Source organism: Sinocyclocheilus grahami, unplaced genomic scaffold (genome assembly GCF_001515645.1).
Source record: "Sinocyclocheilus grahami isolate Dianchi unplaced genomic scaffold, SAMN03320097.WGS_v1.1 scaffold278.1, whole genome shotgun sequence".
NCBI lineage: Eukaryota > Metazoa > Chordata > Actinopteri > Cypriniformes > Cyprinidae > Sinocyclocheilus > Sinocyclocheilus grahami.
Genome location: NW_015505457.1, coordinates 63,055 through 78,967, shown reverse-complemented (window position 1 = coordinate 78,967; position 15,913 = coordinate 63,055). Strand labels below are relative to the sequence as shown.

Sequence of the window (15,913 nt, the reverse complement as noted above, 5' to 3'; positions counted from 1 at the left end):
TAAAGGACTAGTTCACCCCTAGTGAAAAGTCATCATTTACTCACTTCAATGTTGTTTTAAACTCATGACTTTTTGTTGAACAAAAAAGGAGAAACTGATGGAGAATTGTACTGCTCGCTCTTTATTGAATGAATCATTCTTTTGAGTTACATGTTTTCATTGATTTGGTTGATCCATTTCACAAAACCACTTTGAATGACTTGTTCAAAAATCTGGTTCTTGGCTCAACGATCCAGTCACAGGTTTACAGGAGGTGAGGAGAAGATAATCAGTGACTTCAGCAAATGTGTATGTAGTGCATGAGTCATATGAACCGCTTTTATGATGAGTTGTGCATCCTTTTTGAAGCCTCAGTATCCATTCATTGTAATTACATAAAAAAGCCTGAGTTCCCTCCTGTTAACATCTGCGCAGTCAGTCAGTGAGCTAAATTTGAGAACCAAAGCAGTCTGATTTGCAAACAAATTATTCAGACTATTTTTTGAACTGAAACCAAAGCATTTAAAAGATATGACTCAAAAAAATGATTTGTTCAAGAAAGAATGGCTAGTACAATTCTGCACATATTTCTTCTTTTGTGTTATGGGTTGAACGACAAAAGGGTGAGTAAATGGCAACCGAATTTTCATTTTTGGTATCCCTTTTAACAACAAAACCAAATTAGTTTGAAACATTCTCATTTATATAGCTACTGCATCATTGTCCTTGGAGAGTGAAGGCTTATATACTATACAGCACTGCAATGTGAGAATGAGAGTTTCTGCTCTGAAAACATTTTAAGTCCCTGAACATGTGAATCAAAGCACAAACTGCCTGTGACTGGAACTGCAATGGCGTCTAATGGCAAGGTTATTTCTCTTAATAAATTCAAAATTTCCCATGATAAATGCAGGGTCACTACAAGTTAAGATTTACCTTAAAAACTCAGTAATTTATACTCTAAAACAAAGGAAGAGGCAATTAAGTTGACATGCTGAAAACAATAAACTTAACAATAAAAGTCAGGCAGTAAAAAGAATACATTAATAGTTCAGAATGCTGCTTTTTTTTTTTGGTACAGACTCAAATTCAAGGTGGCAGTATAATTACTTTTACTGCTAAAACAAGGAATTCTTTCATTTCAGTCACCATAAACTACAGGAAAGAATAAGTCAACAGTATTAAGGGACTTTATTCGTGATTGCAGAACATTCAAACATGGTATGCTTTCAATACATTGGAAAGAAAAGCATGTATGTTTTTTAAAATTTCCACAGAAGTAAGTTATACAATTTGGAATGACATTAAACAAAATGTGTAAACAATGACATCACTTTCATGTTTGAGTGAACTAACACTTTCTTTAAAACTGAAGTGTCAAGTTTTCAAGAAGCTCACAAAAATATCTGTAGCAGCACTTGAAAAATGTGCAAATTAATTTGAGCTTATCTAAACATGTAGTCGTATATCATTTAAGAAATACTAAATACTATGATTGGAAAGAGAGATGTAATTATAGGATATGGATTATAATTATATAGGATGTAGAGTGTGTGGAGTTAATCACAAATGCTCAAGAGAGTGAAAAAGCAAAATGCAGTGTTTAAACAGTGAACAGCCTCCAGATATGTGGCCACCTTGATTTTGGCAGCTTCTTCAAATGAGACAAAAAGCATTTTTCTTAATATCCGTTATTGCCAACAACTCCAAATGAGACACTTGCAGTGTTTTCCCACCCACTCTCATTTACTCATAGTTAACCTTGGGCCCTGTGCGTGGGAAAACTCTGGAAGAAGCCAGGGAAAGCATTTTTAGCAGAGCCGCTATTTTAGATACTTTAATCAGATGATTCCAAACAGCACTGTAGGGGGAAGTAGGATATTAGAGCTATTCAATTCTCAGTTATAATAACGCCTGCTAAAATGAACACCGGTGCCTCTAGTGAAGGGCTATGGGTTAATAGAGAAAACAGAGGCCAGAACATTTTGCAGAATGTTGTTTGCATACTGGATTATTTCCACAATAGTATCTGTACTGTTGGCAGGGCCGACTGTGGACGGTTGATAAGTGTGCTTGACAAAGCCTGGTTTAAAATGTTGCATGGTCAGGAAAGCATGTGAAAGATTGTTCCTTTAACTGACTTTTTAAAATATTTTAGTTTTTACATTTTGTCTCTAATATATCTCAATCTCTCCTTATCCACAGACTCTTGAAAGAAAGAAAAAAAAAAAACTTAACCAGGTAGCGTGAATGGAAATGGAAATAGCTGAAATTCTAGTTTGTACTCCCAGCCTCATGTTCTAGTTCTGCAGTGTTCCAGTAAGTCTCAATAAAGTTAAATTATTGTGCTTGAACATTGAAGCTAATTATAATTTTATAATTTTAATTATCGATTTGTAATTATATTAATTATAAATTTGTAACTTGAATGTGCGCAGGGTTCTGGTGACAGGCGGACTGTTTTAGAACTATGGTGTCAATTCACAGCAGTGTTAGCTTTTATTTCTTAAATGTTCAAGCCAATTCACTATAGCCTAAACCTCTAGTTCCAAAACAGTTGGAGCCAACTTACAGTAGCCCCAATGTCTACAGTAGCCTCAACTTCTAGTTTTAGAATGTTATAACCTCGATGATTTTTTCCATAATACATAGTAGTTTATGGTAGTAAATTAAGTATTCTGTTGGTCATTTCTCATGGATCTCACCTGTTTGGGTGTGTGCAACAGGTCCTGAGCAGTGGTTGTGATGTAGAAGGCTCTGTTGTTGGTGGAACTGGGCTGCAGTGAGAGACTCAAAGAGCCCACCAGCTGAACTCCCAGATCAGTGATGGTCACTTTATCATCCACCACTGTGATGGCCTTCTCAGCCAGAATGGAGTCAGAAAGAGGGGATATCACCTGGGAAATACAAAAGCCAATTCTCACATTGTTCAGATAAATGCATATGTCATGCTATCTATCTATCTATCTATCTATCTATCTATCTATCTATCTGCATGAAATTTACTCAAGGCATTTTAAATAATTTATATAAATATTTGAAAATATTTTCCTGTTCCTCTTTCCATTATATAATATTTCTCATCCTTATAAAAGGCGAGGAGATACAAACTGACGCTTTGCAATTGCTTTACTATGACAGACAGGCAGTATGACAGGTGAACGAAGAGCTCCCAGAATCAACGTGTCATCGTAGAGCACCATATTCTGTTACCGTGGACACAAACTGTTGAGTAACACCATGAGGATTCCCGAGCTGAAGGGAGGAAAGGAAGAAAAAAACTAAAATGGCAGGAAATCAAAAGGGGTGGCAGAAGCCTAAACGACAGGGAGAGAAACAACATGAAAAAAGGACTGGAGAGAATTCCACACAAAATAAAAACAAACTCAAAACCACATGCAAGGTATTATATAACCAGCACGAAGTTGGACCAACATGTGAAACATGATGAAGTGCAAATGGAGACAGACATGAAAACACACATGCAGAGGAAATTAACATAAACACACAGGGTCTTTTTTTTCCCACCGATCTTTATTTGTGTGCTGACGTCATTTAAAAAGCTGCTCACCAAACAGATGCAGTCAAAGAAACTGGCTATGAATAAATTAGGAATGGATTTGATTCCCAGGGAATGCATATACTGTACTGTACTGATAAAATGTACATATTGAAAGCAGTGTAAGACCCTTTGGAAAAAATGTGTCTGCAAGATGTATAAAAGCAGATACAGATGATAGCTAGAAAGATATTTACCTGTATATTGGTGATGCCCGGGTCTCTTCCCACCAGCACCCTTCCATCAATTAGTCGCGCAAAGCTTGTATCTTCCACTTTCAGGAAGTCCAGGACCATCTCTGTGATGTCGGCTGACCAATCAGAACCTAGCATGTGCACAAGCTCCCCACCAGGGCCAGCTGGCTCGGCTACAAAGTGTGTGAGAACACGCACCAGAGCGTGCTGATACTGCAGGGCACAGCCTCTGCCCTTCCTCTCATCCTCCTCATCATCTTCGCTGTCCCTTGTCGGCCTGGGCAACACAGAACACAGATAAGATAAGAAATTTAATCTCAAGAAAATCTACATGTTTAGTAGCTGTTGTATGATGATGAAGTAGTGACATTATTTTGGCTTATTTTGTAATAAGACCCTGCAGTGCAAGGGCAGAAAGACTATAAAAAGCTACTGAAATGCCATTATGCATAATCATAATATTTAATAATACAACACAAATGGGTTGATTTGGAGTTGGAGTTGAAATAATGAGATACTAGTAATGAGATTCTAAGAATAATGAAATACATGATAATAATGATTCTAAGAATAATGAAAAACAAAGTCAAAATAACAATACCATCTTGTTCTTTACGGTTTCCTTAAAGGGATAGTTCAATCAAAAATAATTCTGTCATCATTTACTCACCCTCATGTTGTTCCAAACCTGTATGGCCTGCTTTCTAACATGAAACTCAGAAAAAGATGGGCCATGCAGGACTTTTCCATAAAAGTGAACTGGGACAGGGGTTGTCCAGCTCCAAAAATGTGGAGAAAAACAACATAAAAGTACCAGAATAGTAGTCCAAATGGCTTGTACGCTATACGCCAGCTTTGTGTGAAGGAATTTAAATCATTATTTATTGAAAATCTGCTGTTGTTCTCACATCTCATTTTCACCCTTGCATAATAAAACATGCTATTTTTATTAAATCTTCTTTAGAGCATTCTTTCACTGTGTGGAAAAGAGCACTGTGAACATCTACAGAGGAGAAAGTCATTCAGGTTTGGAACAAAATGAGAGTGGGGTGTAACGTTTATTATTATTTATTAGCTCTAAAAAGGGGAATATTTATGACGAATTATAACTGGTTATGATTCATAATAAATATTTAGATTATATCTTCGAATTAACTGTAGCAGAATCAATATTACAATTATTTGATCTGTCCGTCCACCGAGCAGACAATATAATAATTTATCAATTCAAGGAATATTTATTTTCTGGCCACGGAACAATAAACTGTCCTTCTTTGTACAGTGCTAGCAGTAATTCATAGCGAAATGTAGCAAGGGTTCAAACATTCATTGACTTGGAACTGTGAACAGTAAACAGAGACAATTCGTTGTGAATATAAGGGATTTAATAAAATGAAACTATATCTAACATATAACTAACTAAAACATATATATATATATATACAGAATTAACCAAAGACGAACGTAAAGTTTCTGACCAGAACTGTAATTTATATGCAAATGTCAAAAGGCTAAAAGGGGTCTTTTAAGCCATAAACAGTCCAACGCACATGCATGATCCTACGCAGACGCTACAGGGGCAAATGATAGAAAGCACATTTTAGCTTATTTCTTCAAATGTTATACTGAGGGCCAAGAAGAAAGCAATTATAAACATTTTTGGCAAAGCTAAGCTTGTATATTTCAATGCAGCTGGCTATCTGACTGATTAGAGCCGAGGAAAAGCGTCTGATCGCCAGCAATTATCCAATTTTCTTTTCTTTTCTTTTGTTCTCTGCTTTTTGTTTTATTTTCCCTTGCCTTTTATTATTATTATTATTTTTTGTCTGCTTTTTTCTGTTTGGTTGGTTTTTTCTTTGTTTCCCCACCATTTTATTTATTTCTCTGAAACTGTGATTACTTCAAATTTCCTGTTCACCTAGGGGGAAGCATTGCGTGGGGTCTAAGAGAGAGAGAAAGAGTGCATGTGTGTGTGTGTGTGTGTGGTTCCTGGTGGTAACAGTAGTTTTGTTGTTACAGGCAGAGAGACAGAAATTGGCCAAATTGAAAAATGGGCCCAGCAGACAGACTGAAGGCCAACAAGCAGAATTGGGCTGTGAAAGAAAAACAGACATACACACATGCTTTTCGCTGTCTCAGACACACACCTCTTGTTGGTGATGATGGGGACCCTCCATCCTTTGACTTGGCTGAGTTCGGCATCAGAGACGTCAATCTGGAGCGGTAACCGTGGCACCCAGACGGTGAGCTCTAATTGGCTGGTCAAATAGAGGTAGGTAAAGTTCACTTGAAGAGAGATATGCCCATTCTTCTCTTTCCCGTTTACCAACACCTCATCACAACCAAGTGACACCTGCAGTGTGAGAAACAGAAAGCTGAAGTAGAGGTGGATCGAACAATTGGGATTGTTTTTGTAGGTTTTGTAATAGCTGTGGCATTTGCTATGATTTTTCCCCTGCTCTAGCCACAATTACACTTATCTGAAGAGAGAGAGCACTTTTTTCACATAATCATGTGAAAATGGGAAAACAAAGAAGTGTGTGTGTCCCTTGTTAGTCTCCCTGTCTTTTTCCTCTTCTTCTTTTTTTATTATCTGGACTTCATTCTTCCCCCATCTTTTCTCTACATTTTGCCCTCTTTACTCGCTATTGTGATTAATGGTGGTCTGTATCTGCTGGATGTTTATGACACTTTGATGGGCTGTGTCTGTGTAACGTTGTCATGGTGAACAGAGCACCATCATTTTCCTAACGGTAAATCACACACACACACACAAGAGCTCAAGCAGCGTGAAGCAGTCACATCTCACTATTACAGCTCAGGGTCACGGTGGGGGCAGACTGACATTTTGAAGTGAACGCATGTGTGTGTCCACAGATCATGCAGGGCTCAAACTGCTCAAGCTTTTGTGGTTTGTCGGGTGTTTATTTAATAAACATGTTCAATTGTGTATTTCATGGTAATATTAATCACCTAACAATGAAAGCAAGAAAGAGAGCTGGAGAAAAAATAAGAGCAGTTAAGACCGATCTTCAGAGCAGACCAGACAGGTAACAATACCAGTTCCAAGTACAATATAGAACCACTTTTAAAATATAGAAGGAAAAAAAGATGTAACAATATCAGTCTTCTGTAGTACCATGTAACAATTCCGTGTGTACTTGAAAATCTAATATAAAGTCAAGGATACAAGAGTCTGTACTGATAAAGGAATGAACCACTTGTTCCATGAAGCATTGTGAATGACGTAATCAACTATTACAAATTGACAATTACACAAGATTATGTAAAAATGTGGCTTAAACAAAACCATTTATCATATTGCAAGTCTGTTTTGAAAAGTTTACATGTTAAAAATCAATTCTCTATGGAAAAAAATGAATGGAATGGAAGACTGTTGTGCTCTATAGAATATTCATTTTAGTGGTACTGGTATTGAGAATTGTGAAATTTCATTAGTATTGGTATCAACCAGACAACTGAAAACTTATTTCTAATCCTAATTAATCACCATATGTGTAGTACTTGAATGTACACTTTTACACTTAACCAAATGAACAGAGGCAAATTATTTTGGGAAAAAAATGTCAAGAGGTCTGGGAAAACTTGATCTAGGAGGCGGAGAGCAAGAGAGAGAGAAAAATATGGATTGAATTTCCATTCTAAACAGACAGTTAAACAAAGAACCTTTTAAAAGTAAGTCCAACTAAAATGATCCGTGATTCATTCAACACAGGCAATTAGAGTACACATATGAGATAAAATGTCATTCCATCAAAGTAAATGCACTCTCTCTTACACACACACAAGCCCTGAGAGGATGTATAACAGACCGCCACACAATGATAGTTGATAAAGGCACCCTCCAGAATCGCTCAAGTTTTTGTGTATGTGTGTCACTCTCGAAAGAGCAATTACCCAGAATTCTGTGCAAAGACGCTACGCTCAATTTCTCTATCTTTGCTTCCATCTCAGTTCTTACAATTTGCACCTTTTCAGTCCACCTATCTTTCCGATCATCTCCACTGTTGTTCTAAGAGCTGCCACCCCGTCATTCTCTGCAGCAGAAATGACTGTCAGGTCTGAGGACCGCAAGGCTAATGGCACAGGAAAAAGGCAGTTAAAGTGGCATGTGGCCATATCAGAACATCAAAAACATGACATGATAAAAACATTTTGGAAGCTGGCACACAGCATCACACTTCTCCTCTGAGGTTGATCATTGCATAAACCACCAACGTTTATCCAAATAAGCAGCATATTCAACTAGATTAGCATTGTATTGAAAAAAACACAGAAATGCATTGAAAATAGTACTCATGAGGCAGAAAAATAATAGTGGTGAATGGCCATTATAAACATTAACATTATTAAATTGGGTTTTCTGTCAGGTTGAATCAACACTGTATATTGGACAGTTAGAATTGAATATTCAAATAAATGCAAGAAAGAAAACCAATAACAAACCAGAATGCAACTATTGCATTGGATTTAGCATTGGTGGTTAGATTTTGTATGCTCAACATTTTAACACTAAATCAATAGGAGATTTTCAGACTTTAAGCTTTAATTTTAGTATATTTACTAGTCATTTTAGTAAATATATATTATTAACATTGCACAGGTATTCCTTGACACTGGTCTCTTGTTCATTCTTATACTTGGTTTCTCAGTTTTTCCTCCCATCCTGCAGCTGATGCTGTATTATTTCGTGACTTCGGAACGGACCTGTATAAACACTTCCCTTTGTCAAAGCCAAAGAGCTGAGCCATGGATTTGATGACACTGAAAAATCTATTTAATCTCTGTCTCTATTTTAAAGAGAGGAGGAGAGGAGACTGGGCAATGAGAGAGAAAGATGAAGGCCAGTGTTTCTTTGCGGAGAGGAGCACTGTAAAGAGAAAATTATATCTCAACAAGAAAGGGCGAACAACCCAAAAACAATTGGAGGTTTTCTAATACCTCTATAAAATAAATTGTGTTTGGCCCCATTTGGACCTTTAGGTCCTGATACTTGGAGAGAATTTAGAGAGAAACCTCTTTTGAATACACATGGATGACTTCTAGAACCAAAAGAACACCCAAAAACAATATAACAAAAATCAAAATCCTTTATATGCATATTATAAACACACACATATAGGGATTTAAAAATCTGTAAATGATGTCCATAGTACTGCCTTATCTGTATATTTATTGTACATTTGTAACATATTGGAGATACTGTATATCCTGTACCTACTGTTTATTGCACTTCTGGTTAGATGCTAACTGGGATCCCAAACACCCCGCCCGGGCAACGAAGGAGTGGCTTTGTAAGAAGCATTTCAAGGTCCTGGAGTGGCCTAGCCCGTCTCCAGATCTCAACCCCATAGAACATCTTTGGAGGGAGTTGAAAATCCGTGTTGCCCAGCGACAGCCCCCAAACATTACTGCTCTAGAGGAGATCTGCATGGAGGAATGGGCCAAAATACCAGCAACAGTGTGTGAAAACCTTGTGAAGACTTACAGAAAATGTTTGACCTCTGTCATTGCCAACAAAGGGTATATAACAAAGTATTGAGATGAAATTTTGTTATTGACCAAATACTTATTTTCCACCATAATTTGCAAATAAATTCTTTAAAAATCCTACAATGTGATTTTCTTTCTCATTTTGTCTCTCATAGTTGAGGTATACCTATGATGAAAATTACAGGCCTCTCTCATCTTTTTAAGTGGGAGAACTTGCACAATTGGTGGCTGACTAAATACTTTTTTCCCCCACTGTATGTACACACAGTATATGCATATAAATTAATCTTGTATTTTTTTTGTTTGTTTGTAAACTTACAAGCCTAAAAATTTGCTTCTTGAGGCAATTTAAACCAAAAGTATTCAATATCATATCAACCTGACTACATCAGGTTACAGCACAAATGAAAAAAAATATATATATATTTCTTATGCAAAAATGCTACTATTAAAGTAAACAATAGCAATTAGAATTAAGAAATAGAATTAAGCTTTATAATAATAAAGTATCTTTTCTTATAACTGTTATTCATATATGCGTATTTATAACTTCACTCAATGATGTTGATCGCGCCTTTTCCTCTCAGTTTTACTTCTCTATGAGCAGAATGTTTACAGTCAGTTTTTTGTTCTTTTCTCCACTTTAATTCATTCCACTCTTTCTGTTCTGTGTCTTCCTCCACTCTCTGCTCATCTCTGGAGTGATAAATCACAGATTATTTGGCTGACAATGCAAAATAGCACCAGGTGCTGCAATCCACCAATCCTATCATCCGCCCAGCTCACAAATTACTCGGAAGAATTGGCACTTGCCTCTCTGCCTCGCTGAGGAGGAAAATAGAGAGACGGAGATTGGTAGGGGGCAAAGAGGAGGCAATAAAGGGAGAAAGAAAAGAAAGAGAAAGAACAGAAAGAAAGAAAGAAAGAGGAAGACAAAGATGGTGGGCATCAGCTGGAAGGGGTGAAATCAATTTCCTGGACAGGCAAGAGCAGCTCTGGTTCACTGCTTGCAGAGGAATGGTCAGGTACAAACATAATTAAAAAAAAAAAACAGATAGATGATCCCACACAGGGGGATCATCTTCACTTTTACTGATTTTACAGCATGATGCTATATGCGTGCATCTAAACTCTGCTCTGATGAACTTGATACTACAATATGAGCATTGATGTGGGTTGGGAACAAAGATACTGAACAATCTCAAACAATATGATCAAAACTGAATGCAATACAAGTATGCGTCATGTTTTCACAAGTATTTTATTTCCTAAATAAATTAAATTAAATTCTAAAGATGTTAAAATGCTTTTTTATATTGTATATAAAAACTGTACAAGAACATGCATATTGCAATCATACTTTTTTTTGGAATATGTTATTAATGCACAAAATATAATGATAAAATCATTTTATCATGTAACATATAGCCTATGTATATAGTGTAAATACTACATAACTACAGCTCAAAAGTTTAGGGTCAGTACAATTTTTTTAAATTATTGCTTGGATGCATTAAATTAATCAAAAGTCACAGTAAAGACAATGTTACAAAAGAGTTCTATTTCAAATACATGTGGTATAGTCTGACCAATTTTAAAATGTCCTTACCAATAAACCAAACCCACGGCCATGAAATAGATTAATGCTGAGAACTGCTTGGTCTCTGAGCTAGTTTGTAGTCTATACTCACATGAACGCTGATATAAAGTTACAGTTACCCACTCATCCAAGCTTGCCTTTCTTCCAAAGAGTTTACACTGTAATTGAATTTTAATTTAGAGCATTTCCACTGCAGAAGGCAATAAATTCAGATTCCAGGTTCTAAATGTGACACTGTCTGTGGTTAGAGACTCCCATAGTGCCTTGTCTGGGGATTTGGCACTGTTAAACGTACATTATGAGTTTAAAACTTCATCTGTCAATCTTCCCCTTTAGGTGATTTCTCAAAATGCACAACTACGGAGTAAGATTTCTGATATTAGACCCACATAGTATAAACCTTTTTCTCTCTCCTTATGTTCACTCTCAAAGTACTTAGCTTAGCATAATTAGATTTTTTTGTGATTGATCATAGCGCTACTCATTGCCTGTCGCCTTGCATTCATGACGTGGGACTTAAAAGCTCTACAAATGATCAGAGCGTCACAGAGGAACACAGAGATGAAGAAATATTAATAGGTAGAGTGAGAGAGAGGCGAAGCAGAGTTCAAAAGTGTGATGCTAACCTTAAGAGTTTTCCATTTGCGTGCAAGATTCTTGTTGATGTGGTTTCAGCTTAGTCCAAAAACACTTAAATTCTTATTCACCATGAAAATTGTTTTTACCAGAGCATGCAATCACCAGTCATTAGTGAGTCACAAACTCTTCAGTTCATGGGGTCATCAAATCTGCACTCATTTTTTCACTAACTCCGATGCTTACAGGAATACTTTACTCAAGATAGATAAAAAAAAACGTAATTATTTACTCACCCTTATTTCAAACCTGCATGTTTTTTTTATTCTGTTGAACTCAAAATAACATGTTTACAACAAAGGTGTAACAGATCGGCCAGGCTCCATCACCACCCAATCACAACGATCCCTCTCACCTGAGTTCTGAGCACCTGCACCTGTCACTAATCAAGCACCTCATCAACCAGCCTGCATAAAAGCACACACCACAGACACCCTCACTGTCCGGTCTCGTATACACGTAGAGGACTCAATGACTTTGCTACTACTTCCATTTGAATACTTCCTGCATTACTTACCTCCTGTGTTCCTCCTAGTGTCTCCTCGTCTCCAAGTGTCTCCTGTTCCACCTAGTTCCCGGATCGCTGAGGTGTGTGCTCCTCCTGCCTGCATTCCAGCTCCTGTACAGCCAAAGGCCCGGATTACCCCGATCACCATATCCCTCGAACTACTCCCTCACCCTCACATCCTCTGAACCCTACCCCAGTACTCTCGGTGACCCAATAAACCAATTTGATTTATATTAACCTGTTGCGTCAGACCTCTTCCGTTACAAAAGGTGAATAGAAAGTTACAATAAAATAAACTACACAGTTTGTCTTAGCACCATATTCTGAAATCACATGACAACTCTGTGAGCAAATGTATCACTACACTTCTATACAATATCAAATCATAATATAATAATGTGTTATCTTTTACATTTTAGAATTTATCTATTTTATTTTTATGCATCCAAAAAGTATAAAAAAATTGCAATCTAAGATTCCATTGTGACAACTTACCCCGTATGCGTCAACGTGTGTACAATAAAAATGGTAGAATTGTTTACACTTTTTTTTGTAGCCAAGACTTTAAGGTATGTGTTTATGGAGAAAATATACACTATTATATATACAAACCCGATTCCAAAAAAGTTGGGACACTGTACAAATTGTGATTGACACCCTTCACAAGGAGGGTAAGCCACAAACATTCATTGCTAAAGAAGCTGGCTGTTCACAGAGTGCTGTATCCAAGCATGCTAACAGAAAGTTGAGTGGAAGGAAAAAGTGTGGAAGAAAAAGATGCACAACCAACCGAGAGAACCGCAGCCTTATGAGGATTGTCAAGCAAAATCAATTTCATTTTCCAATGAAATGGAAAATGATTTCATTTTCCAGCAGGATTTGGCACCTGCCCACACTGCCAAAAGCACCAAAAGTTGCTTAAATGACCATGGTGTTGGTGTGCTTGACTGGCCAGCAAACTCACCAGACCTGAACCCCATAGAGAATCTATGGGGTATTGTCAAGAGGAAAATGAGAAACAAAAGACCAAAAAATGCAGATGAGCTGAAGGCCACTGTCAAAGAAACCTGGGCTTCCATACCACCTCAGCAGTGCCACAAACTGGTCACCTCCATGCCACGCTTAATTGAGGCAGTAATTAAAGCAAAAGGAGCCCCTTCCAAGTATTGAGTACATGTACAGTAAATGAACATACTTTCCAGAATGCCAACAATTCACAAAAAAAAATTTTTTATTGGTCTTATGAAGTATTCTAATTTGTTGAGATAGTGAATTGGTGGGTTTTTGCTAAATGTGAGCCAAAATCATCATAATTAAAAGAACCAAAGAATTAAATATATATATATATATATATATATATATATATAAATATATATATGCACTGATCTAAAATAGTGTGACAACTAGCCCCAGTCTCCCATATCTGGTTGCATGGTAAGGGTCTGTTTCGCAAAGGAAAATTTAGCAAATTTAAAAAAAAAAAAATTTAAAATTTCAACTGCACAAAAAAAGTCAGATTTATAAAAAATAAAAAATAAATAAAATAAAAAAAATTTAGAACTTTGCGAGGACGATACAGAAAATGTACAGCAAGTTATTTTGCTAAAAAAATCTTCCTCTCCACCATATAGCTCTCAAATTTCATTCATGCTTGTGAACATTCGAACCTGCCACCTGAATATGCATCGAAAAAACAAATGTATGAAACAACATTAAGGAGAGAGTAAATAATGACAAAATGCTCAAAGTCTAAAGACTTCTGTGACTCTCTGCCATACTTGGGGCAGGCGGGCTGATTTCTGTGAGTCAGTTTGTCCTAGAATGGGAAGCCAGGCCTTTTTCAAACTTTTAACATTGATATGCGGCATATTTACATAATATTTGCATAGGTATATAAGTCATGGGTGTCCTCAATATGTCTGATATTATTATTAGTGATCTAAACCTTCATCAACATATGCTCTTTGGGAGTTAAAACAAAGCTTTTCATTGAGACAAGTCAAAAGATACACATATTCCCACAAATAGTGTCCTTAGTAAATAGAGCAGTTGAGCAGTAACGGTGAAGCCAAAAAGACCTTAAAACCAACTCTTGGACTTGTCTTCTCTGATACCCCAGCATCTCAGCTACAATCTGCCATTGTTTTCCATAAACACCTTAAAGCGCTGTATTTTACTTACACAGTATGCTATCATATTATGTGAAGTGAATCTCTTGTAACATATCTGATTAGAAAATACTGCCATCACTGCATAGCAGTAGTTTATCTGTGTGTAAACAAACACACACACACACGCACTCTCACACAGATGGAAGCTTTGTTCTAAGGTGTTCATGGTGGGAAAAAAACAGCATATTGTTGAATAATTCAGAAAAAAAGACCTTTCAACATAAAGTTTCCATATGTCTGTCAGAGTGCTGCATGTCAGATAACTCACAGTATCTTCCAGCATTCTGCTTGGGAGATAATATACATACATACACAAGAACTCTAGCGGCATGCATGCATGCTTAGCCGTTCTATCAAGGATTGTGGGGCTAAGTGTCCAACTGATACCCTGTCATGTGTTAAAATTCCATTGGCCATCACGTGAGCCTAGATAATGCTTTAAAAAGGCATTTAATAGCTCCCGTTGGGAAGATGAGGGTTTGGGGAGGAAGGTTAACCGATTCCTCCCTACTCTCTCACATGGGCTCACAGAAGGAGGAAGGTTAGGTCAAAGGCTATTACCAGAGCTGGAAAAAGCCCCATGGGAGGGTCTCACATGGTCCATTAGCTGTGAGTTACGGGTCCACTGGGCAGAGACGGCAGTATTATGGGAGCTTAGCCATATCTACTGTACATCCTGAGCTCAGAAAGAAGCTATATCCATGTAGTTTTAAAAGGGCGTCACAGTGATCGATTAGCGGCTGTGATGTTTATGGGGGTCATAAGCAGTTTATGTCCACGTTATATTGAAATTTTTCTGACTATGCATCCTACTCATTTCTTACCCTGTAAAAATCGCTCAGGCTTAGTATTTAACACCAATAACAAATTAGATTAATTAGATTAGACTTAAATTTGAGAGAGAAAAGCATGAAGGAGATTGCACAAGGACTGTCGAAATAGAACAGTAACCATATGGAGGAGATGGGGGTAGTTGTGTGTGTGTGTTAAATTTGTACAAATTTATAGAAATTAATAAAAAATATATTTTTTGCTTTTCTATTTCTCTTTAAAAACCCTATCTGCCTATCTGTAAAATTAGATTAAAGTTATTATAGTTAACAAAAACTAAAATGAAGACAAAAACCATTAAAACATTTTAGTTACTTGAAATAAAACAGAAATAAAAAAACACAACAACAAAATGACAATAGTTCCTCAGGGATAATAAAAAGACATTGCAGCAGATGAGGCCATATTTAACTTTAGGCTTCCAGTTTCAGTCACTTCCAAAAGCTGTTCAAAAGCAAACTGTATTATTATTTTAATTAATTAAAAATTTTAAAATAATTATGAAGAATTACTTGTTTATTCATCTAGTTATTTACCTACAGTGGCTAATGAATCGGAAGTCCTCGCACATTCACAGGAAATAGCGTAGTTCTGTTTAAAAAAAATAAGATGGATAAAAGTCTATTTAAAGGGGTCCTATTATGCTCTTTTACAAAGTCTTGATTTTGTTTTGGGGGTGTACTAGAACACGCTCTCATGCTTGGTGGTTCGAAAAACACATTATTTTTCACATAATTTACATTATTAAAATACCTTTCTCCCTATCCTGGCACAAACGGCTGGATTAGTTCCGGCTTTGATGAAGGTCTGCCTTCCGAAAAACAAAATGTGTTGTGATTGGTTAGCTGTCCCAGTGCGTTGTGATTGGCGAACAGCTTAGATGGTGTTTCAGTACTGCCCCGCCCCTTGCTCTGTCTTTCA

General features: G+C 36.8%; 1 protein-coding gene across 1 annotated transcript in view; it reads right to left on the bottom strand.

Moving 5' to 3' along the window:
• LOC107600130 (transmembrane protein 132C-like) overlaps window positions 1–15,913 on the bottom strand; it is a gene marked incomplete at its 5' end in the record, with an annotated part of 59,898 nt that overhangs the window by 3,009 nt on the left and 40,976 nt on the right. The window contains 3 exons of the mRNA XM_016291932.1: window positions 2,685–2,876; window positions 3,736–4,009; window positions 5,880–6,085. Of these exons, the coding sequence (XP_016147418.1) occupies window positions 2,685–2,876; window positions 3,736–4,009; window positions 5,880–6,085 (672 nt within the window). The remainder of the gene's footprint in view (window positions 1–2,684; window positions 2,877–3,735; window positions 4,010–5,879; window positions 6,086–15,913) is intronic.